A 22417-nucleotide genomic window follows, 5' to 3' on the forward strand; every position below is an offset into this window, starting at 1 on the left:
TTGCCTTCTGGGATCTGGAGACAAAGCCAGTATTTGTCACACTATTGCTGATCACTTGTAGAACTGCCTTGAGGCTGGTCATTAGCAATTTGAAGCCATAATTTTCACTGAGGATCCAAACCTTAAATCGCTTTTATTTGCCTGGGACTATGAAGGGGTCAAGGTGACACCTGGGATGTAAAAAAGATGCTGCAAGTGCCTGTAAGCCCAGGCTGTGTGGCAAGCTAGGGCCACCACCACCTCTCCACTATGACTTTACCACAGGCCTTAAGCACAGGCAATGGACCCACTGGTAATCAGATGTGCACTATATACAGACTGCACCTGCTGATGAAAACCACGAGGTCGTGGTCCTGCAACACAAACCTGCATACACCAAAAGCCCCAGGTTGGCATGTTGGTCCATGCTGTGGGCAACAGGGCAGGCGGGACTGACAACACTCAGATAAGGTGCCCCACCCTCAGCTCACAGGCCTCATGCCATACTCCAAACATGATGGCTGGCTTATCACCTATCTTACTTGGGATCTCTCTCTGTCTGTCTCTGTGTCCCTCTCTCTCTTTTTTTTTTTAACATTTATTTATTTTTGAGAGAAAGGCAGAGTGCACGCAGGAGAGGGGCAAAGAGAGACAGAATCCAAAGCAGGCTCCAGGCTCTGAGCTGTCAGCACAGAGCCTGATGTGGGGCCCGAATCCACAAACTGAGATCATGACCTGAACTGAAGTCGGACACTTAACCGACCAAGCCATCCAAGCGCCCCTATCCGTGTCCCTCTTCATCTCTATTCTGTCTGGACGCTGGTCTTAACGCTCCTGGCCAGAGAATAGGCAGGGGCTGCTGCAAAGATCTTGAACAAGTGATTAGCCACAGCATCTAGATGGGGAAAATGCTGGCCAAAAAAAAAGACAGAATTTCAAAAGGTAAATTTCTGTGTATTCACGCCTAATCTTCAAGAGTTGTGTAAACAATTTTTTTCTACCTTCCCCCATCATTTGCACAATTTTTGTCTAGTCCAAACGTAATTTAAAATGAGGTAGGTAGTTTCTCTCTCCTCTGCCTTCTCTTCTTTGTGGTGACTGTCGAGGCCTATGCCATGAAAGCACCAGTCTCCCGTGCGGGGGGAGCACCAGGGGTGGGCACTGGTGACTGACGGAGCTTCTCAGTTGGCTATTTTCTCAATCTCATCCAAATCATCTGTGTCCAATCTTTCTATTTTCTTATCTGGGGAGAAAAAGAGAATTCACAGAGACGTCAACACGGAGCTATCATGAAAACACACACCTAGGGAAGGGACAGCACAGCAGGGAGGGAGGAGGCAGACAGGTTTCTGCCCCCATGCCAAGCCTCTGGCCACAGCAAACTTTCCTGAAACCCCACGGGCTCCTGGTGCCTGAGCACGGGACAGAGCCTTAGGCCCTTCAAGCCTGGCCAAGGGGGCGCTGTTGTTCGAGTTCCTGACCTGAACTCACCAGGTGTGCTCTTCGAGAACTTCCATATTGTAGGAAAGGAGGGGAATGCGACAAGGACAAAGGCCTCTCGAGGAGGCCCCAGGAGAACCTGCCCCTCTAAGGAAAGGGCCCTGGCAGGGGACACTCCCAGGCACTCACTAAAATGCTCCTGGATTCTGTTCAGGATGTTCATGCTGTGCTTGCTGTCGACCATGTTCACTGCCAGGCCCCTCTTGCCAAAGCGGCCCGTGCGCCCGATCCGGTGCAGGTAGGTCTCGTTGTCCGGGTTCCCATCCTTGTCCACGGGAAGGTCAAAGTTGATGACGACAGATACCTGTTCAACATCAATACCTGCACGAAAGAGGGGTGGAGTCAGGACGGGAAACAAAAACCACCACCCGCCAGGCGAGGCTGCCACACGCCAGCATCAGGTGGAGGAAGAGTCTGGGGCAGGCCAGCTCTGGGATTCGGGGACCGGGGGCACGCAGCAGAATCCAGAGGGAAAAACAGAACTCTGGCAGGTGCTAACAAAATTATGACATCGCCAGAAGAGCCTCTGCTAGATACAAGAATCTGGAGATGCGGCCGAAACTTCACTAGGGGCCCCCAGGAGAGCAGGCACCGTTCACTCTAAACCGGTCACTGCCTGTTTCCTTCCACCACATCAGGACTCCTGGCTTCTGTGAACGTTCTCATCTGCTGGGGGAATCCAGCCTCTCCCAGAAAACAAAGTCAGCGCCAACCCCAGCTGGACTCCCCGAACCATCTGAGCGTCCCATGCGGGAGCACTGCTCTCGCCATCCGGAGCCTGGCCAACAGGCACATTCTCTGCTCACCGCGGGCACACACGTTGGTGGTCACCAGCACCTTCTCTTTGCCCTCTCGGAAGCGCTCGATCACCGCAGCCCTCTGCTCCACCATCATTTCGCCGCTCAGCAGAGCCACCTGGTGGCCTTCTTTGGAGAGCTCTGCTGCCAGCCAACTAGCCGTTTTGCGGGTCTGGAGTGAAAAGAATGGTTTTAAATGGAGATACCTGTAAAAATAAAAACAAAAACAAACCTGCAAAAAAGTGGCTTGTTTCCATTAAAATACGTGAAAGCCCGCTGAGTTCAGCCACCAGGGTAGGCTTACCGATTTTACAAAGACAATTTTAGCCATGTGAATTTTTTTGGATGAATTACTTAAATCATCTTAGTGTTCAGCTGGGAAGAGTGTGGTAGGAGCCAAATATCTTCATTCTCAAATAGTCTATATTCTTAATGTTATATAATCATTTCATTGGATGTTATCTGGAGTTTTTCCCAAGGTGTGTCTAAGAGGTGGGACCAAAGAAAAGTTCAATGCTTCACAGTCTTTCCCTCATAACTCATTACAGTCTGAGGACAATATGCCCTGGGGCAGGTGGAGGTGCTTCATCATTTCCTTTCTGGCCACACAGAGGACACCCAGTCCTCCTCAGCACTGAGGTGGAGCTGGCTGAAGGGAGGGCCAGGCACACCCTCCAGTGGAGCTCCTCCCCCGGCAGGCCTGCTGCTGCCACTGCTACTCACGTGGCAGAAGATCATGGCCTGAGCAATGGTGATGGCCCCGTAGAGGTTACACAAGGCCTGGAACTTCTCATCTCGGTTATTGCACAGGACGTAATACTGCTTGATGGTGTCCAACGTCTCCTCCTCACGCTTCAGTTTGATAATGTTTGGGTCTGGGACCACTTTCTGGGCAAATTTCCACACAGAGTCTTCAAAGGTGGCAGAGAAAAGCAGCATCTGGCAGTTCCTGGGCAGCATCCTGCAAGGGAAGACCCAGGTATGTGGCATGACCCCGAGTCTTTCCCTGGGAGGAACAGAAGACAGCCACCCAGGGTTGGATGCTCTACACGCCGGGGAAAGAGGCAAAAGGGAGGAGAACAGCAGGGAGGAGGCAAGAGCAGCCATGGGACAGGCAGGGGGCTGGTGTTAGATTCCCTAAGTCTCCTTCCTCAACCCATGGTCAGCGCTGAGGAGCAAATGGCCTATCAAACAAATGCTTCTGGAAGCACTACAGTAAAGAACCTGATAGGAGCAAGAAGAAGTGTTTGAAGTAAAAGGAGAAGATGCTGTAGATCAGGAGGCTGAGACGTTCCTCTTGGCTCAAGAGTTCCTACCTCTGGATGCGGATGCTCTGGTCTTGGTGGCCCTGAGTAGCTATCATCACGTCAGCCTCATCCAGAACAAACACCTTGATCTTCTTAGGGTCAATGAACTTGAGCTTGGAGCACCAGTCCAGAACAGTCCCAGGGGTGCCAATGACAATGTGTTCACTGATCTTCTGACCTCTTTCCACTGTGGAGACAAGATGTTTTCCGTGGGTATTTCCATGGAAAAGCCTGCTTTCCTCTCTGAGAAAAATCTAAAGCTATGATGTATTTTAATGCAACTGTTTTTATGTTTGCCTTACTGTTTTAAGGAAAGGTTATGATATCACTACAGTATTTCATAATGTTGAACAGATAAGGTAAGGATATACACAGTGAGAAGATGAAAGCCTCTTCAGTAGTGTTCTTTTCCATTCTCTGTAGTCATCCAGTTCTCTTTCAAGGAGGCTCTGTCGTTATCTTTATTTCTTCTCTGTCAACATCATTCCCCCAGCCCAGGATGGCACTTCTCCCAAGCAGACTTTCACAGCACTCTCTCCAGTGCACTCTGTCCCTCAGCTACCTTAGCATCTACGTCAAACAAGCCGGTTGCCTCTACGCACTGTCTGTCCGGGTCAGTAAACAGGATTCATCATGAAAGGCTTTGCTTTCCCAAAGAAACACAAAATGCCTCTATTAGATAAAGTGCTTCCCCAGACAAGGCCTGCTGGACCATGGCGTGTTCTTGACTGTGTGTGCAGTCTGGAACTTAGAAGATTTGGCTCTTCATTTTGAATTAGATGACACTTATAATTTTTAGCCCTTTGATTACAGTCTTGACCAGACACATGCAAGCTTCCTCTAAACAGCCAAAATTTTGCCCTAATGTGAATGTTGAGTCAATTCAAAGCCAACAAATGCCCTTCTTACTTCTGTTAAACAAACCAATCACAGCCCCCCACAAAAGTTATTCAGACTCCTCTGCCATTCTAACCCAAATTGAAAAATTTTAAATGTCTTATCATCTTTCACTAAATTTTATAATCTTATTTACTTTTTAGAAACAATTTTAAGTTGGTATTAGGACATTGTGCACTGAGTAGATTTCTGTAGTCACAGTTACAGGTTAGTGGTAAAGATTCACAGGACTTAGCCAAACTTTCAACAAGACTTTTTTTAATTACTTAAATATTGTTAATTTGTTGTATAACAAAAGTAGGAAACCTGAATAAGGGGGGGAAAAAAAGCTCCAAACCAAAAAAAAACTCTTAAATACAGAGAACAAACTGGTGTTTGCTGGTGGGGGGGAGGTGGTGAGTGAGGGAAGGTGAAATAGATAGAGGGGTTATCTTTTACATTTAATCCACTTATCTTGATAAGCATTGAGAAAAATAGAGAATTGTTGAATCACAGGGGTGCCTGGGTGGTTTGGTTGGCTAAACGTCTGACTTCGGCTCAGGTCATGATCCCAGGGTTTGTGAGTTCGAGCCCCACATTGGGCTCTGCACTGACAATGCAGAGCCTGCTTGGGATTTTCTCTCTCTCTTTCTCTCTGCCTCTCCCTCACTTGTGTGCTCTCTCTCAAAAATAAATAAACTTAAAAAAAAAAAAAAAAGAATTGTTGAATCCTTATATTGTATACCTGAAACTAACAGCACTGTACGTTAATTACAATTAAAAAAAAATGAAATGCCAGAGTTAATTGTTCATATTCTAGAACATTTTTTGTTCTTCTAATGACATTAAGAAGAAACTAGGCAATTAAATCCAAAATGTGCAACATTTTATAAGCAACTGGTCTGGCCTGTTCAAAAAGTCAAATGTACTGGGGGAGGAGAAGATGTAGGAACTATTCTAGATTGAAGGAGTGCATATCCACTAATTTGATCCTGGTTCAAAAACAAAGCAGCCACAAAGAAATACTTTTGGGGAAAAATAAAATGGACTAGATACCAGTTCTTAGAGAATCTGCTAACTCTCTTGTGATAAGGGTTTTGTGGGTATGCTGAAGAATGTCCTTATTATGAGATGCACACTCAAGTATTTAGGAATAAAGATCCACAGCATCTGCAATATACTTTCAAATGGTTCCCCCCCAACACACACACACACACATACAGATAAAGTAAATATGGCAAAGTGCTGAGTTTTTGAATGTACGTAAAGGGCACGTGTGTTATCTTTATTATTTCACCTACTGTGTATGATTTGAAATTTTTAAAATGGAAGTTGTTAGGGGAGCCTAGGTAGCTCAGTCAGTTAAGTGTCCGACTTCAGCTCAGGTCATGATCTCACGGTTCATGAGTTTCAGCCCCGTGTCAGCTCAGAGCCTGCCTGGGATTCTCTCCCTCTTTCTCGCTCCCTGCCCACCCCCCTCACTTTTGTGCACGCTCTTTCTCTCAAAATAAATAAACTTTTAAATAAAATAGAAGTGGTTAGCCTAATGAATTAGAATCACATATTCATACTCACATTTATTGCCTCGGACAGCATAAGCTAGCTTCAGTTCAGGGTAAAATTTGCCCATCTGTTCAATCACTTTTCCTGTTTGCAGGGCGAGCTCATAAGTTGGGGAGAGGCACAGACACTGGCAGGGAAAGAGTGTACAGTGAGATCTCAAGGGCAGTGGGGAACTACCGTCAGGACTTAGTTATTCCTCCAGCTGACGCTGAAGAAGGGTATGTAAATTAAAGTGCACACCATTTGATTTTTTAAGCTGCAAAGTCATAAGCTAGAATTCTGAAGGGTCAGAACTCTGGCTGGGTAAAGACCGTTGAAAATAGCTATTGGCCACAGGAATATAAAAACCCCCATATGAGCAAGGATCTGAAATTCCAGTTGGAGATTAGCTTCCTTTTCACTTACTCAGAAAGTTCTCAGAACTTTCCAAAGGATGATACTTTCTTGCAAGCAGAGGTGCCAAGTCTGTCAGCAGTATCCCAGAACTGGCAAACCACGGAGAAAGAACAGGATGTGTGTGGCTACTAGAAAATCAGCCATATTGCTTGTGCTCCACAAGGGGCTCTGGTTTATGTAAAAAGTAATAAGCACCTTGGCTTTTATTCCATCAAATGTAATTTCTAGCTACATGTTAGCAGAAAATCCAAATTTACCAAGCCCTTACCTGGGGGTATCTATTTGCAGGTTCTACTTGGCTGAGCATGGCCAACACGAAGGCAGCTGTTTTACCAGTGCCAGACTGAGACTGGGCAATTAAGTTCTGTGGGCTGCACGAGAAAACAAACTGTTTAGGAGTGTAAATCTCAAGTATTCTCTTAGTTAAGCACAATGAAGAATAAGGCTTAGTTTACAGAAGGAGGCTTTGATTTCCGCAGTGGAGTTACACATCCTAGCTCCACAAACAAAGCACCACAGAGAGAAGACTACAGTGGGATTCAAAGCACACTCTGTATCTTTTATTCTTGACACAGCAGCCAGTGAGTGATTCTTTTAAAACGTGAGACCGCTTATGTCACTCCTCATTTCATTCAGAATAAAAGTGAAAATGCTTCTGCGTTACAATCTGGCTCCCTAGTGGTTCTCTGTTCTCAGCTCCTGCTACCTGCTCCCTTAATCACCTACTCCACCACAAAGGCCTCAGTGCTGCCCCAAAAGCATGCCAGCCATGCCCCCATCTCAAGGTTTCTGCACTGGCTATACTCTGCCTGGGGCAACTGTTCCAGGTGACAACATGTCAACTCTCCTCTCCTTCAAGGCTTTGCTCGCACATCATCTACTTGATGAGATCTGACCCTAACACTTGATTAGAATTGTAACCTACTTTGAAATACCTTAAAGAATGATGTATTGGTGTGTAGATATGTGATGAAGTATAATAAAATGTTAGTGACAGACTCTAGATGATGGGCATATGGGTGTTCACTATAAAATCCTTTCAATTTTGTTGTAAGTTCGACAATTTTCATAATATAAAGTTGGGGGAAAACTGCAATTTGTTTCCTTGGTATTCCTCATCTCCCCTACTATGCTCTGTTTTTCTCTTTAGCATTTGTCACCGTTTTAACTTTTATTTATTTTAGTACATTTATTTACTGAGAGAGAGCAAGAGAGAGAGAGAGCCAGCGAACGAGTGGGGGGACAGAAGATCCTAAGCAGGCTCTATGCTGACAGCAGAGAGCTCAATGCAGGGCTCAAACTCATGAACCATAAGATCATGACCTGAGCCGAAGTCAGACACTTAACCAACTGAGCCACTCAGGCGCCCTATCACCTTTTTTTAAAAACAGCTTGTAAATGTACAATTCAGTGGCATTAATTACATTTAAAACTTATATCTTTTAACATGCTATATACTGTATATTTTATTTATTTTTAATAAAAATAAATGATCTATACTCCAGAGTAAGCTCCTTATATAGGGCAGGAATTTTTGTCTGCTTTGTTTACTAATGTATCCAAGGATCTACAATAGTATCTGTTATATACCTGTACTCAATACATATTTGTTAATGAAGAATAGTACTAGATAGTTCTCTTAGGTCTCTTCTAACATTGATGATTTAAAAATTGAGCATCTATGAAAGCATTAAGATCTCTAGGGGCACCTGGGTGGCTCAGTCAGTTAAGTGTCTGACTTCGGCTCAGATCATGATTTTACGGTTCATGAGTTTGAGCTCCACATTGGGCTCTGACCTGATATTGCAGAGCCTGCTGGGGATTCTCTCCTGTCTCTGCCCCTCCCCTGATCTCTAAATAAATAAATAAACTTAAAAAAAAAAAAAGATCTCTAAACACAAATGACCAATGTGAAACAAATATTCCATTTATTCATCTCTATGTTCAAAGTGTCAAGCTAAAAAGCAACATTATTCATCATGAAAAAAGTCACTATTATGACATGGAACAAAGAAAACGTTAAGAAAAATACAGACCTAAAATATCTTTTTTTTATTTACTTATATTTTATTATTTTTTAAGCAGGCTTCATGCCCAGTGCAGAGCCCAACGCAGGACTGAACTCACAACGCTGACTTAGTGACCTGAGCTGAGATCAAGAGTTGGATGTCTGGGGTGCCTGGGTGGCTCAGTTGGTTAAAGTCAGGTCATGATCTTGGCTCAGGTCATGATCTTGCAGTTTGTGGGTCTGGGCCCCACGTCAGGCTCTGTGCTGACAGCTCGGAGCCTGGAGCCTGCTTCAGATTCTGTGTCTCCTTCTCTCTCTGCCCCTCCCCTGCTCACACTCTGTCTCTCTGTCTCTCTCTCAAAAATAAACATTAGAAAAAAATTAAAAAAAAAAAAAAATCGGATGCTTAGCCAACTGAGCCACCCAGGCACACCCCCAAAATATGTACTTTTAGACCATAGGAAAAGGAGTTTCAGGATTTAAATTATATGCTCCATAATTTTACATAATCATATATAATGTAGGGATTTATTTTTATAAAGAGTTCCTCATGCTCTCAAACCTTGTTTCTCAAAATGTGGTCTGAAACTAGCATCATCATAATCACTTAGAAGCTTATTAGAAAAGATGAACTTTAGTCCCCACCTCAGATGGAGACTGAAATGAGAATCTGTATTTTAATAAATTCCTATGAGATTCATATGCCTATGCAAGAGTGAAAAGCACTGCACCAGAAAACAACTGGTAATTACCCTATTCTGGTCTTTCAGAACACTGGTTTTTGCCTGTTATATTTGACACAATAAATTTTATACATCCATCTAATGAAATCATAGTGTATATGAATGATAAATGTTTATTTATCAACATAGAAAGATGATCATCTAAGTTTTCTTTTTTTATTGTGTGTTTCTAAAAAAATTTTTTTAATGTTTATTTATTTTTGAGAGAGAGAGGGACAGAGCACAAGCGGGGGAGGGGCAAAGAGAGACAGGGAGACAGAGAGTCCAAAGCAGGCTCCAGGCTCTGAGCTGTCAGTGCAGAGCCTGATGCGGAGCTTGATCTCATGACCCTAAGATCATTACCCGAGCCAAAATCAAGAGTTAGACGCTTAACCAACTGAGCCACCCAGGTGCCCCTAATTAAGTTTTTAAAAAGCATTTGAAGATTTTATATGGTTCCATTTTTTAAAAAAGGTATAGGGGCACCTGGTGGCTCAGTTAATTGAGTGTTGATTTCAGCTCATGTCACGATCTCATGGTCACAGGATCAAGCCCCTGTCAGGTTTTGCACTAGGTGTGAAGCCTGCTTGGGACTTGGGATTCTCTCTCTTCTCCCCCTTTACCCCTTACCCAACTGCACACATGATAAAATAAAAAATAAACTAGCTATAAAAAAAAAAGGTATGGGACGCCTTGGTGGCTTAGTCGCTTAAGCGTCTAGCTCTTGATCTAAACTCAGGTCACGATCTCACCGTTCATGAGATTAAGTCCCACATCAGGCTCTGCGCTGACAGCGCGGAGCCTGCTAGGGATTCTCTCTCCCCACCACCTCTGCCCCTCCCCTGCTCATGCACTCTCTCTCTCAAATAAATAAACATTATTAAAAAAAAAGGTATAGCTATAGATATGTAAGTTTACATAAAAAAGTCTAGAAGTCTCTAAATGTTAGTGAGGGGTGGAGACTACAAATGATTTTTATTTTTCCTTGTTTTCTAGCTTTTCTAAAATAAGCATGTATTACTAGTATAGTTTTAAAAAGTAATATGATTTTTAAAAAATGAAATATTAAAAAGGGGACAGAGTTGTATCAGGACACATACGGCTCAGCAAGCATCAAAGGCAATGCATTCTCTTGTATCTTGGATGGACGGTTGAAGCCCATGGCATAGACTCCCTGGAGAAGCTGTGGTTTCCTAGGAAAACAGTTAATGATGAAAGTCACTGTCTCTTTGGTTGAGGAAAGAAGCCAAATATCTGAGGGATTTCTTTTTCTCTTTCTTACTGTTGTTACACACATTTTATTTACAACTAACAATACTTGAATTATGTGAAACTGAGCACAATTCACATTACCTGGCAATTTTACTTAATAGCCCAAAGCAGCTAAATTCTTTTATTAAACTTGTATTAGCTAAAAATGTTCTGCTGTGATGAAAAATACATATAAAATAGGTCTAGGATCTCTATCTAAACACAAAGGGGAGAGTCAGAAAGTAAACAAATACTCACAGCCGAAGCTCCTCAAAGGACTTCACAGAGTAGAGCGGGGAATTTGGGTCCCGCTGGAGGACTTCCACTTGGTTCGTGTTATCGACAAGGTTGCTTCTGATCAGCTTGTTGAGTAAAGACTGGGCAGCTCTGTCTTCTGTCAGGAAAAAAAGAGCAAAGAATTTTATTTTATTTTTTATTATTTATTTTATTTTTAATTTTCATTTTTTTGAGAGCAAAGAATTTTAAAAGGCCATGAAATCCACCATGAATTCATCTGAATTTACTTGCCAGTGGCATTTTAAGCAGTAACATGTATTTGTGCTAGGACTTTATCATGCAATTCGGCCTCATATCCCTCTCCAGGATCTATTCCAAACAACTCTCCTTTCTGGAGGTTATCTATTCTTCCTATGTGTACCTAAGTATTTACTCCCCAATCTATGCTCAATAGAAAATTAAAAATTATTAGCTTAACAAACACATCACAGCAATAGGAAAAAAAACCCAGAAATTAACAAAGTTTATATTTTGATATCATATAAGCTATTTCTATCTTGTTATCTATGTTTAATATGTCCAAATATCATTAACTTTATTAGACAATGGGGATGCAACTTAAAATTTCTTTTATAATACCCTGTACAAGATAATCATTCAGGGAATATTTCCTGCTGCTGGAGTCCATCAGTGGTTCAAAATAAAATTTCCCTAAAATGTAAACAATGAAAATTCTTTCAACAACTATGTTGAACTTTTATTAGCACTGTGACTCCCATTAAAGTCAAACCAAGTTGGGCATAAAAACAAAGCCATTTAACAATCTATTCTCTTAAGACTGTAGAACCTTGTGGGTATAGCTCTAGGCTGTGTTACCTTTCTCTTCTTCATCTGCCTTCTCTGAATTAGCATTGGTCTTGACAACAGCACCTTTATCAGACACAAAGTGGCCGTCATTCAGTATCACATCCCATACCCAACAGCTGAGACAATTCAAATTCTATGAGACACTAGAAATGTAAAGGCCTGGGGAGCAGAAAAATAAATGAGGAAACCAAGCCACAGATAAAAACATTTTATTGTTCCTAAATAAATAAAGGTATGAAACAATGTTTCTAACACTTCAATTCTTTCCTATTCCAAGTCCTCTCACTATACCTCAAACAAATGTGACTTTGCCTCATATCATCAATATTTCTGAAATGTTATAGAAAGATGATCACAGCAGGCAATGATCACAAACCACCTTGATGTTCAACAGAGGAAATCATATTTCATCAATATATACACGCTATAATGCCATTAGGATTCTATGTATATAAACTATTGATTAATAGAAATGCATATTCAAACAATGTTGTCGTTATCAAAAAATATACAGAAAAAGATTGTAAGTAAATTTGGAATGAGGTTAATGTTCCTATTCCCTCCACCCCGCCAGTAATTTTAAGTACATCAACAAAAATTTAATGGATTTTTGGTAGATATGATTTTAGATAATGACAATAGTTTAATTCTCAGGTTGTTCATACTTTGCCTCTCTCATCTCAAATTGAGGAATATTTTGAAAAAACAACAAATAATCTTTGGCAGTATATTCTCATGGACAGCAATCAATTTGATCACTTATAAGTCAATTAGGCATCCTCATGCTTATATTAAGCACAGTACAAAGCAAAACAGTCCAGTTTAATTCCCAAATCAAACAACTGCCAGTATCTGTCAGCCCCCTTCCTGGTACATATATAATTTGTTTTCCAGACAGTTGTTATGTCACAGCAGAAATACTAAAGGAAATCACATGTGCTTTCAAACTAGCTTTTACTCACCATTGGCTTCTGGTTTGATTTTCTCTTCCTTAAGATGCAAGTTGCTCAACTAAATGGAGAATACGGAGAGGGGGGGAAAGTGTCAGGAAAATCACTTAAAAGATTGTGAATCAACAGAGCCTCCCCAATGAAGCTAGGAAGAAATGAGCCACACTCAAGACCTATTCATTAGGTTGTTCTGCTGGGCTCCTTTTGTTGACTAAATGAGTGAGAATAAACAAAATGTCCCATAAATACAGCAAGAGAAAAAACCTGGTTACACAACAGCTCAAAATCCACACCTCCTAATTATAATCCCTAGAGAGAATTATAATTTGTGAGTTTGCTTAAGGCCCTTATTACAAAGACTCTCTCAGTAGAATACCACTTGAGTTGTCATTCTCTTGTATTACAAACAGGAAATTTTAAAAGATACTGGGAGATACAGTCACACTTCAGACAGAGAATATCAGGTGGGAGGGCTGCAATGAAAAGCATCTGTGGGTAGGCATCAGTTATGTTGCAAGATATGTTTGAGCCACGGGACCACAACATGCCGATATGCATCCTCACATTCAAGATTTCCTTGTGATGGAAGTCTGATATATGTCTATTTTTTAGTGTTTGTTTATTTTTGAGAGAGAGAAAGAGAGCAGAGTGTGAGCGGGGGAGGGGCAGAGAGAGGGAGACAAAATCCAAAGCAGGCTCCAGACTCTGAGCTGTCAGTACAGAGCCCAACAAGGGGCTTGAACTCACGAACCACGAGATTGTGACCTGAGCCAAAGTTGGACGCTTAACTGAGCCACCCAGGTGCCCCTGGAAGTCTGATATTTTAAACTGAAAACAATCTGGGGCGTCATAGCACACTGTATAATCAAAATACCTAGCAATCTGAAGTGGGAAAGCAAAGAATTCAAAAAAAGAATTATTAGGACTTTGATCAAACACTATAAATTTGGCAGGACTTATCTCCTCTATTAGAATGAAAATACACTTTTATTTGTCAACCAAACCTCAGTAAAAGCTGGGTGGAAAAGAAAATACCTTAAAGACAGGAATGTTTTTTATTTTTACTTGATCTTTGGATCTAGCAGAAAGCAGGTGCTCTAACCACAAAATATTAAGGGGGCTTAGGACATCATCTAGTGAAGGGTGAAAGAATGAAAATGGCTACTTTTTAAGAATTTGTTTAATGTTTATTTTTATTTGAAAGACAGAGAGAAACAAAGTGTGATGGGGAACGGGCAGAGAGAGGGACAGACAGACACAGAATCCGAATCAGGCTCCAGGCTCCAAGCTGTCAGCACAGAGCTCAACGCAGGGCTCCAACTCACAAACCGTGAGATCATGACTTGAGCTGAATTCAGACGCTCAACTGACTGAGCCACCCAGGTGCCCCAAAAATGGCTATTTCTTAAAGTGCCACCTATACCAGCAATTCTTTATGTTTTGAGGTTCATTCTGTCTTTCCTCTAACTCCAAGAAAGGGGAAAGGCAAGAGAGGAATGAAACAGTTGTTTATTTTGATGGGTGGTTAGTTGGGATGGAGGAACCTCACTTCTCTATTGTTGCTAACTGAAAAGGGAGTTTCTGGTGTCTCTGTATGCTTTACTGTTAGGGGATGGAGAAGTGGGGGGGGGGGGGGGGGAGGGACACACTGGAGAGACTGGCAAGAAAGGAAATTGTCATAAAGCAGTAAAAATCCTTCATTAATTCCACATGACAGCAAACACACCAACAGTCAATATGAAGCAACCAGTGCAGCATATGATGTATGGCACCGTTCAATGTATTTGAGTCTTCTCTAAAGCACTCCTCCATACCCTGCCAACAAATCTAGTTCAAGTGTAGTATTCAGGGCTGTGGAGAGGGAGAGGGATAGAGATTGGGGGGCAGGGGCACAGAGACAGACTGCCTGACTTACTGGCAATATTTAAACAGTTAATAGCACTCACTCCTAGGGTGATAACTGCTAGCTACAACAAATGATAGGGCTGAGGTACAAATGATTTAAGTATTAGAAACATCTATTACCCTAAAGCATTTTAATTATCAATGATAAAAAGAACAAACCATTCTCTTGCTAATATATTGTTCAAATGGAAGTTAACAGAGTAAATAGTTAAAATAATGGAAATGCAGGAAAAGTTGGTAGCAACAATGTAAGTGAAATTAACAGATGTATCAGGATTCTGGAGAGGTTCCAGCAGAATCTAAAAACATACGGGGGGGGGGGGGGGGCGGGGGGGGGGGGGCCTGGGTGGCTCAGTTGGTTAAGCATCCCACTCTTGATTTCGCTCAAGTCATTATCTCACATTTCGTGAGACTGAGCCCCACATCAGGATTTTTACTCACCCTCTCTCTCTGCCCCTCTCCTGCTTGTATGCTCTCTCAAAAAGTAAACAAACAGGGTCGCCTGGGTGGCTCAGTCGGTTGAGCGTCCAACTTTGCCTCAGGTCATGATCTCACGGTTTGTGAGTTCGAGCCCCGTAGGGCTCTGTGCTGACAGCTCGGAGCCTGGAGCCTGCTTCAGATTCTGTGTTTCCCTCTCTCTGCCCCTTCCCCCTTCATGTTCTGTCTCTCTCTCTCTCCAAAATAAATAAACATTCAAAAAAATTTTTAAAAAAAGTAAATAAATAAACAAACAAAAAAAACCCCTCAGCCCTCACTTGGCTCTAAGGACCTCAAAGCCTATAAAGCAAGACCGTGAAGGATGGATTACCCAGTACAGTGTCAGTGAACTGAACAGTGAAATTTATATTAAAAATACAGTTAGTTTAGGGGCATCTGGATGGCTCAGTTGATTAAGCGGCCGACTTCAGCTCAGGTCATGATCTCGCAGTTCATGAGTTCGAGCCCTGCATCAGGCTCTGTGCTGACAGCTCAGAACCTGGAGCCTGCTTCAGATTCTATGTCTCCCTCTCTCTCTAGTCCTCCCCTGCTCGCATTCTGTCTCTCTCTGACTGATTTAATAAATCAACATTAAAAACGATTTTTTTTAATAAAATAAAAAAATACAGTTAGTTTAGATACCTTCCTTTGCTCTATTTACTTGGACCAAAAAGGAGAAACGATTTTCTGATGCAACTTCATCGCAAACCATTTTGAAATTAACCAAAAAGCAAAAGAACAAAAACATCCACTTTGTAAGATCCACATTCTTTCAATGCCTTTATTATTTGTTTTTAAGATGTGTTAAAATAATTGAAAATTGTACAGTTACACATTGCATTTTATTCAAAAGCACTTGAGAAAGGATTCTTGAAACAGAAGAAGGAAGATTTAATGTCAAATGAACTATACTGAATAGAGATTGTCTTCGGCAAAATGGTGAAGTCGAGGACTTGAGTCATACTCATCAGTTTTCTAATCTGTTTGCCCTCCTGTAAATTGAAAAGAAGTCTCCAACGGAACAGAAGGGCACAGAGTGGAGCCACTGAAGAGCAAGGAAATAAATATAAATAGAATCTAATTTTTCTTATCTAAGATAAATAAGGAATGAAGCTTAATGAATATTTAAAATACAGTAACCCTGTAATATACACATCACTGTCACCTATGTCACACAGTACCTGTGGTGATCCTCAGTAGCAGTTCCATAAGGCAGAGGGTAACAGAGGTGTCTTTACTCGTTTGCTCAGTGTTAGAATATTGTGATCTAATTTACCTGTGCACGGTTAAGTAGATTCACAAACCTTATCCAGGCTCAACTAACTAATCCATACAATATGGGCAAGTAATTTAAAAGATTCCTGCAAAGAAACTGTGCATTATAGATAATGATAATAATGGCTATTACACATGTAGGACTTGTAATAGGCATGTCCATAACCCAATGAGGTAACCTGATTATCTTCATTTTACAGATGTGGAAACTGAGGCACAGAAAGGTTAAGCCATTTGCCCAAGGTCACATAACTAGTAAATGATGGACCCAGAATACAAAAAAGGCTAAGGGTTTGGTTTGTTTTTTTAAGTTTATTTTATTTAGAGAGTGACAGATAGTGAGTGGGGTAGGGGCAGAGAGAGAGAGAGAGAGGTAGAGAGACACGGACAGAATCCTAATCAGGCTCTGCGATGTCAGCACAGAGCCCATTTAGGGCTCAAACCCACAAACTGGGAGATCATGACCTGAGCTGAAATCAAGAGTTGGATGGTTAACTGACTAAGCCACCCAGGCACCCCAAAAGCTAAGGTTTTAACCTCTACACAATGGTGCCTCTCATAGATAATACTATTCTCATAGGAAATAATCATTTTAGGGGCAGCTGGGTGGCTCAGTCAGTTATGCATCTGACTCTTCCAGCTCAAGTCATGATCTCACAGTTTGTGAGATAGAGCTCTGCGTCGCACTCTGCACTGACAGCACAGAGCCTGCCTGGGATTCTCTTCCTCTCTCTCTGCCCCTCTCCTGTATGCACTTGCTCACTCTCTCAAAATAAATACATCAACTAAAGAAAAAAAGAAAAGAATCATTTTAAGGATGATACAATGGTGCAGCCACTTTGGAAAAAATGCTGACAGTTCCTCAAAAGTTAAACATAGAGTTATTATATAATCCAACAATGCCACTTCTAGGTGTACACCCAAGAGAAATGAAAATACATGTTCACAGAAAAACTTGTACATGAATGATCATAGCCAGCATTATTCAAAATAACCAAAAAGTAGAAACAATCCAAATGCTCATCACTGGACATTGATGAAGGGATAAACAGAATGGGATACATCTAGACAACGTAATATTTTTTGGCAATAAAAAGGAATGAAGTACTGACACCTGCTGCAATATGAATGGACCTTGAAAACATTATGCTAAGTGAAAACAGCCAGACACAACAGACCATCTATTGTATGATACCACTTATATAAAATGTCCAGAATAGACAAATCTAAAGAGACAGAAAACAAGTCAGCAGTTGCCAGAGAAGGGTGGGGAGAACGGAGTGACTAAAGTTTGAGGGAACTTTTTGGAGGTGATGGAAATGTTCCACATGCTGATTGTGGTGATGGTTACACAACTGGATGCCTTTGTCAAAATTCACAGAATATGGGTGAGTTTTACTATACGTAAATTATATCTCAGTAAACTTGACTTAAAAACTTTAGAGGGCCAGGGCGTCTGGGTGGCTTAGTCAGTTAAGCGTCCGACTTCAGATGAGGTCATGATCTCACAGTTGTGAATTAGAGCCCCGCATCGGGCTCTGTGCTGACAGCTTGAGCCCGGAGCCTGATTCAAATTCTGTGTCTCCCTCTCTCTCTGCCCCTCCCTCCCCTATTCACGCTCTGTCTCTCTCTTTCTCTCAAAAATAAACATAAAAAAATTTTTTTAAACAAGCAAAAACTTTATAGAAGGCCAGTCCAAGAGATCCAACATTCAACTAGTAAGAATTCGTGAAAAAGGAAATGAAGAAAAATAAGGGAGAGAAATCAACAATGAAAATTTTCGAGAAAATTTCTCATAACTTAAGGACAAGATTTTCCAGATTGAAAGGACCCACCCAGTGCCCAGCAAAATGGATGCAAACAGATCCATACCAAGACTTATTATCATGAATTTGCTGAATAATGGAGACAAACAGAAGATTCTTCAAGCTTACAAAGGGAAAAACAGGTCACATCAGGAGTCAGAATGGTCTCAGACATCTCTATAACCAATAAAGAAATCTAAAAGGCAATGACACAATGCCTTTAAAATTTGGTAGGAAATTAATTTCCAACCTACAGTTCTACATCCAGGCATATTATCCAAATGATAGGGCAAAATAAGATATTTCCAGAAATTCAGTAGTATCTTAAAAATACTTACTTCCCATACACCTCCAGAAAGCTGATGGATGGCTCCACCAAATCAAGAAAGATGAGAGGCACCTGAGTGTCTCAGTCACGATCTGGCTATTACCGAGTTCAAGCCCCTCGTCGGGCTCTGTGCTGACCGCTCAGAGCCTAGAGCCTGCTTGAGATTCTGTGTCTTCCTCTCACTCTCTACCTCTCCCCCCGCTCACTCTTTGTCTCTCTCTCTCTCTCTCTCAAAAATAATAAAATAAACATTAAAAAAGAAAGAAAGAAAGAAAAGAAAGAAAGAAAGAAAGAAAGAAAGAAAGATGAAGAGAGGGGATACAAGAGGAGTGAATCCCCAGAATGAAACTGAAGGGAAATCTGCCCTGTTTTCCTCCAGACCCCAAAATGAGTTCTGTTCTGAACATAGGGAGAACTAGTCCAAAATGAAGGAGGCTAAAAGACGTGGGGGAAATTAAATTAATAGAATAATGTGTCTGAACATCCTGAGATAATCTTAGACAATTAGCAAATAGCTTGGGGTTGAGTTGGTGATAAATACAAAGAACATGAAGAAAAACTGCAAGGCAATTATAAATTCCAAGGAAAAACAAAGTTTTAGAGGAAAGTAAAAGTATTCATAAGTTACTAATTATAGAAACATGAAATACTGATCTAACTAAAATTACAATATAATGAAAAGGTAGGGAATGGGAAAGTGTGCATGTGTGGTGGAGAAAGGAGGATGGAGGAAAGAATCAAAATCAGTAAATACCTAAAACTGAAAACTCAAGAACTAGCAAAACAAATGTGCTATTTAGGGAACAAGGAGGTCAATGATGTAAATCAGTTTCAAGAGAACTATTAGTTGTCTCTGGGGAGGAAAAAATTGGTGGTGGTGGAACCAGTTTTTAAAACTATTTGACTCTGAATTATGTGCTTATAAATTATTATCAGTTATAAAAAGTAAGACAAAGTCCTTTTTCTCAAGAGATTCACAGAAATAAGTACTAACAAGTAGGTTCAAAGCACTATCAGAACTTAGAGTGTTTAGGTGGGAAGAATGAATTCTACATAGTCACGTTTAACTCCTATCTTGTTTACTGTGCATGAGGCCCAGAACAAAAGTTAAGGTGATCAGAAGAGGATTTACTGACTGCTGGGCCTAGTAAGTGGATCATTCATTATCACTAAGCATACTGAGGAAGCACACAAAGATGAGTAAGCCACGGTCCCAGAGTCCAGGAAGTTCAGAATCCAGAGATGGAGAATGACACAAAGGTGATTATAATCCAAGGTTGGGAGTGGGGGGGGGGGGTGGGGAATGCAGTCTACAATCAGTCTTGATTCAGGGAAGACGGGCAGGCGGCTGAGCTCTTCATGCCTGGGAGCACTCACCTGCTCTTATGTAACCCAGGAGGCGGATGGATAAACAAAGCCGCTCAAAGTCCAGGCTTCATCCCCACACGCACTCTATATCCATCCTGACCAAAGTAGCAACTGTCTTTCCAAGGGAACTGATCGTCGGTCAAAACTGACCCCTAACCCTTTTATGGCTGAATCCAACTCACCGACTCGGCCGCTGCCTCCTGTTCATCCACCGCCAGGGCCCATGAGTCGGTGGCCATGGTCCCAGGCGCCGGTGGGACGCTGGTGCTGGCGGATTCGCTGGCTGGGGAAGCGCGATCGTGGGCTCCGTGGGGTCGCAGCAAGCCCCGCTCCGGCCCCACAGAGGGGGAAGTCATTCGCTTTGGCGCTGGAGACCGGAAGCGGCGCGCCACAGTGACGTCGGAGTCCGCGCCGGCTCTCCCCTCGCCCACTTCTAGCTGCAGCTTCCGTCGCTTTCGGACCCCCACCCTTACCTCTGCTTAGCTCACGTTTTCTTATCTAATGTCCAGAAACACAGACTGAGGTAGGTAGTTGTCTGAAAACACCTAAACTTCTGCCAACTGGCTCTCCAACTCACGAGCAAAACCACATTCCCGCCCAGCACGCTTCCACAGCAGCTCACATAGATTGTATCAAAACAGAGCCATTACAGATACAGTAGTCACCAAAATGCATATTGAAACAAGGAGATCTTCAGGTTGTCATTTCAGTGCCCAGGTGTTAGGAATCAGCCATGTCAAACGCCATTTGGTTAAAAATTTGGCAGACTAAAAGAATTACACCTTCAAAAAGACTCAAGGAAGGTGCTAGGGAAATGTGTTCCAGGTAGAGAATCGAAACAAGAAAGAGCAAGGAGGTTTGTGTCTGAAGGACACAATTTCTTTTCTGTGAGTATTGACAAGAGCCAGGGATGAAATTGGTAGGAGGTAGATGCAAAGGGCCATGCAAAGCAGCTTGAGGAGCAAATGAGTTCATTCCAGGAAACTCTTCCCTATCTGGCATGACTTTTGGAGTTAGCTGTGCCTGGTTGGAATCCCAGCTCTCCCGTTTAAGAGTTGAATGATTCGGAGAATTTTTTAAAGAAAAAAATATCTTGGGCTTTTAGAAGAGGTAAAATAAGGATTAAGTGTGACACACGCTTTTTCCCCTAACTGGAAACAAACAAGGTCCTCTTCCCTTATTACTTCACTAGAAAGAAGCTGGCATTTTCCTGCAACCTGAGAAAACGAATCCCCATTTCTCTCTCTTTGCCAATATTCCACTTAAGTAAATTAATTTCAAGCAGTAGCAGGCTGTAGAATTTTACCTGTAGAGTATGAGTAAGAATGTTCAGGACATGGTAAAGTATTTCTAGGCAATACCCTATTTGCCATGATTCTTTTTCTTCTGCAACCTTTAGGGTTAATTTGGTGAAGTTTTTTTGGAAATCTATAGGTGAGGATGTGCAAAAAGGAAAAGGCAAACACATCCAGGGAAGACATGACCTACATCTCATCATGTCAGAAGCAAACTTGAGAAAATTTTGCCAGCAGAATTAAATTGATCACAGGGCTAAAGGAGGTTAACAAATTGTTTTAAAGTATAATGAGATTAAAAACAAATCCAAAGTGTAGGACTGTATATAATAGGATACACTTGTGCAAAAAAATACCTCATATATGCTTGTACATACTATAGAGAATGAGATACAAAACTGCTAACAGTGCCTGCTTCTAGTGAGGAGCTCTAGAAATCTGGGGTGGGAGAAGACTTACTTTTCTTTGTGTACACTTTATCCTCTGAAATTCATTTTCCATGTGCATATTTTCTTTTTAAAGTTGTGAGTACTTCAGGCAAGAAGGGGAATAATACAATAAACATCTAGATTCCCACCTAGGGCTTAATAAGTAAAACAGTTAACATTCGATTGAAGCCCCCTGTATAGCCATCCCAAGAGACAGCAGCTCTCCTAAATTTGGTGCTTATCTTTCCCATAAATGCTTTTAGCATGGGTTGCTTTTCTCTATTAAGAAACAACCCCCAAACTTAATTAGCGTCAGGATTCTAGACTGTCACCATCCCACACACCAGCACAATGGGAGACAACTGCTAAGAAGCAAACTGGTTTCCAAAGTGGCGCATAGAGAGAGGACCCAGGGTCATAAGAGCAGCTGGATTTGAATTCAGCCTCCTGCATTTGCTCCCATGTGACCTTAGGCAGCCTCCAACTCCTCCGAAATTATGGTAAGTACCCACTGCACGGTTCAATTATTCAACTAAGGCTTTTGGTCCAGTGGCTGGCTTATGGCGAAAGCTTGACACATATTAGCTATAATTACTATTCCTGCCCCTCCAGGGGTGAGAGTGAGGAACAAGCCTAAATGTGTTAAAAAGGGTCTCATTTCTAACCTCAAAGATACTCACATCGCCCACGGGTAGGGCTGGCTGAAAGCGCCCCAGGGCGCGGCCTCGGATGCGGCCAGCAGCCCCAGCCATCGCCGCTCAGCAGGGCGGTTACCTCGGTCAACGGCCACTCACTGCCCCAGCCTCATTGGCTGACGTCTGGTTCAGCCAGCCAATCAGCGGAGGGGACGGCCCAGCGTCGGGCAAGCATGCCCAGGTACCTAGGGGCCCTAGGAGCGAAAGACAGTCTAGGCTCCAGCAAAGGGCCCTTTGTGTATTGAACTTTGTCATTTTTTTTTTTTTGCTGAATATCCAGCTCCTTCCTTCGCTAGGCTGGAAACTCCATGAGCGCAGGGCAGTGTCTGCTTTCTTTAATGTTGACCTTCAGGGACTAATGCATAACAGACCTTCATTTGGTGAATGA

The 22417-nt window shown here is 42.1% G+C and overlaps 1 protein-coding gene across 3 annotated transcripts; it reads right to left on the reverse strand.

The window, feature by feature from the left end:
• Positions 1-912: 912 nt before the first annotated feature.
• On the reverse strand, positions 913-22048 carry LOC122209169 (ATP-dependent RNA helicase DDX19B). 3 transcript variants are annotated; one of them, XM_042920896.1, is made up of 12 exons: positions 22015-22048; positions 12466-12514; positions 11513-11566; positions 10658-10793; positions 10249-10341; positions 6687-6789; positions 6035-6149; positions 3593-3770; positions 3000-3237; positions 2286-2448; positions 1609-1800; positions 913-1222 (listed from the first exon to the last, which is right to left on the reverse strand). In XM_042920896.1, the coding sequence occupies exons 5-12, from the start codon at positions 10308-10310 to the stop codon at positions 1161-1163; spliced, it is 1113 nt and encodes a 370-aa protein (XP_042776830.1). In that variant the 5' UTR covers positions 10311-10341; positions 10658-10793; positions 11513-11566; positions 12466-12514; positions 22015-22048; the 3' UTR covers positions 913-1160. The 3 variants fall into 3 exon arrangements, with proteins under 3 accessions (XP_042776830.1, XP_042776831.1, XP_042776829.1); XM_042920897.1 differs by lacking the exon at positions 22015-22048 and adding an exon at positions 21366-21489; XM_042920895.1 differs by lacking the exon at positions 22015-22048 and adding an exon at positions 19794-20091.
• Positions 22049-22417: the final 369 nt, after the last annotated feature.

The sequence above is a fragment of the Panthera leo genome, chromosome E2 (genome assembly GCF_018350215.1).
Source record: "Panthera leo isolate Ple1 chromosome E2, P.leo_Ple1_pat1.1, whole genome shotgun sequence".
NCBI lineage: Eukaryota > Metazoa > Chordata > Mammalia > Carnivora > Felidae > Panthera > Panthera leo.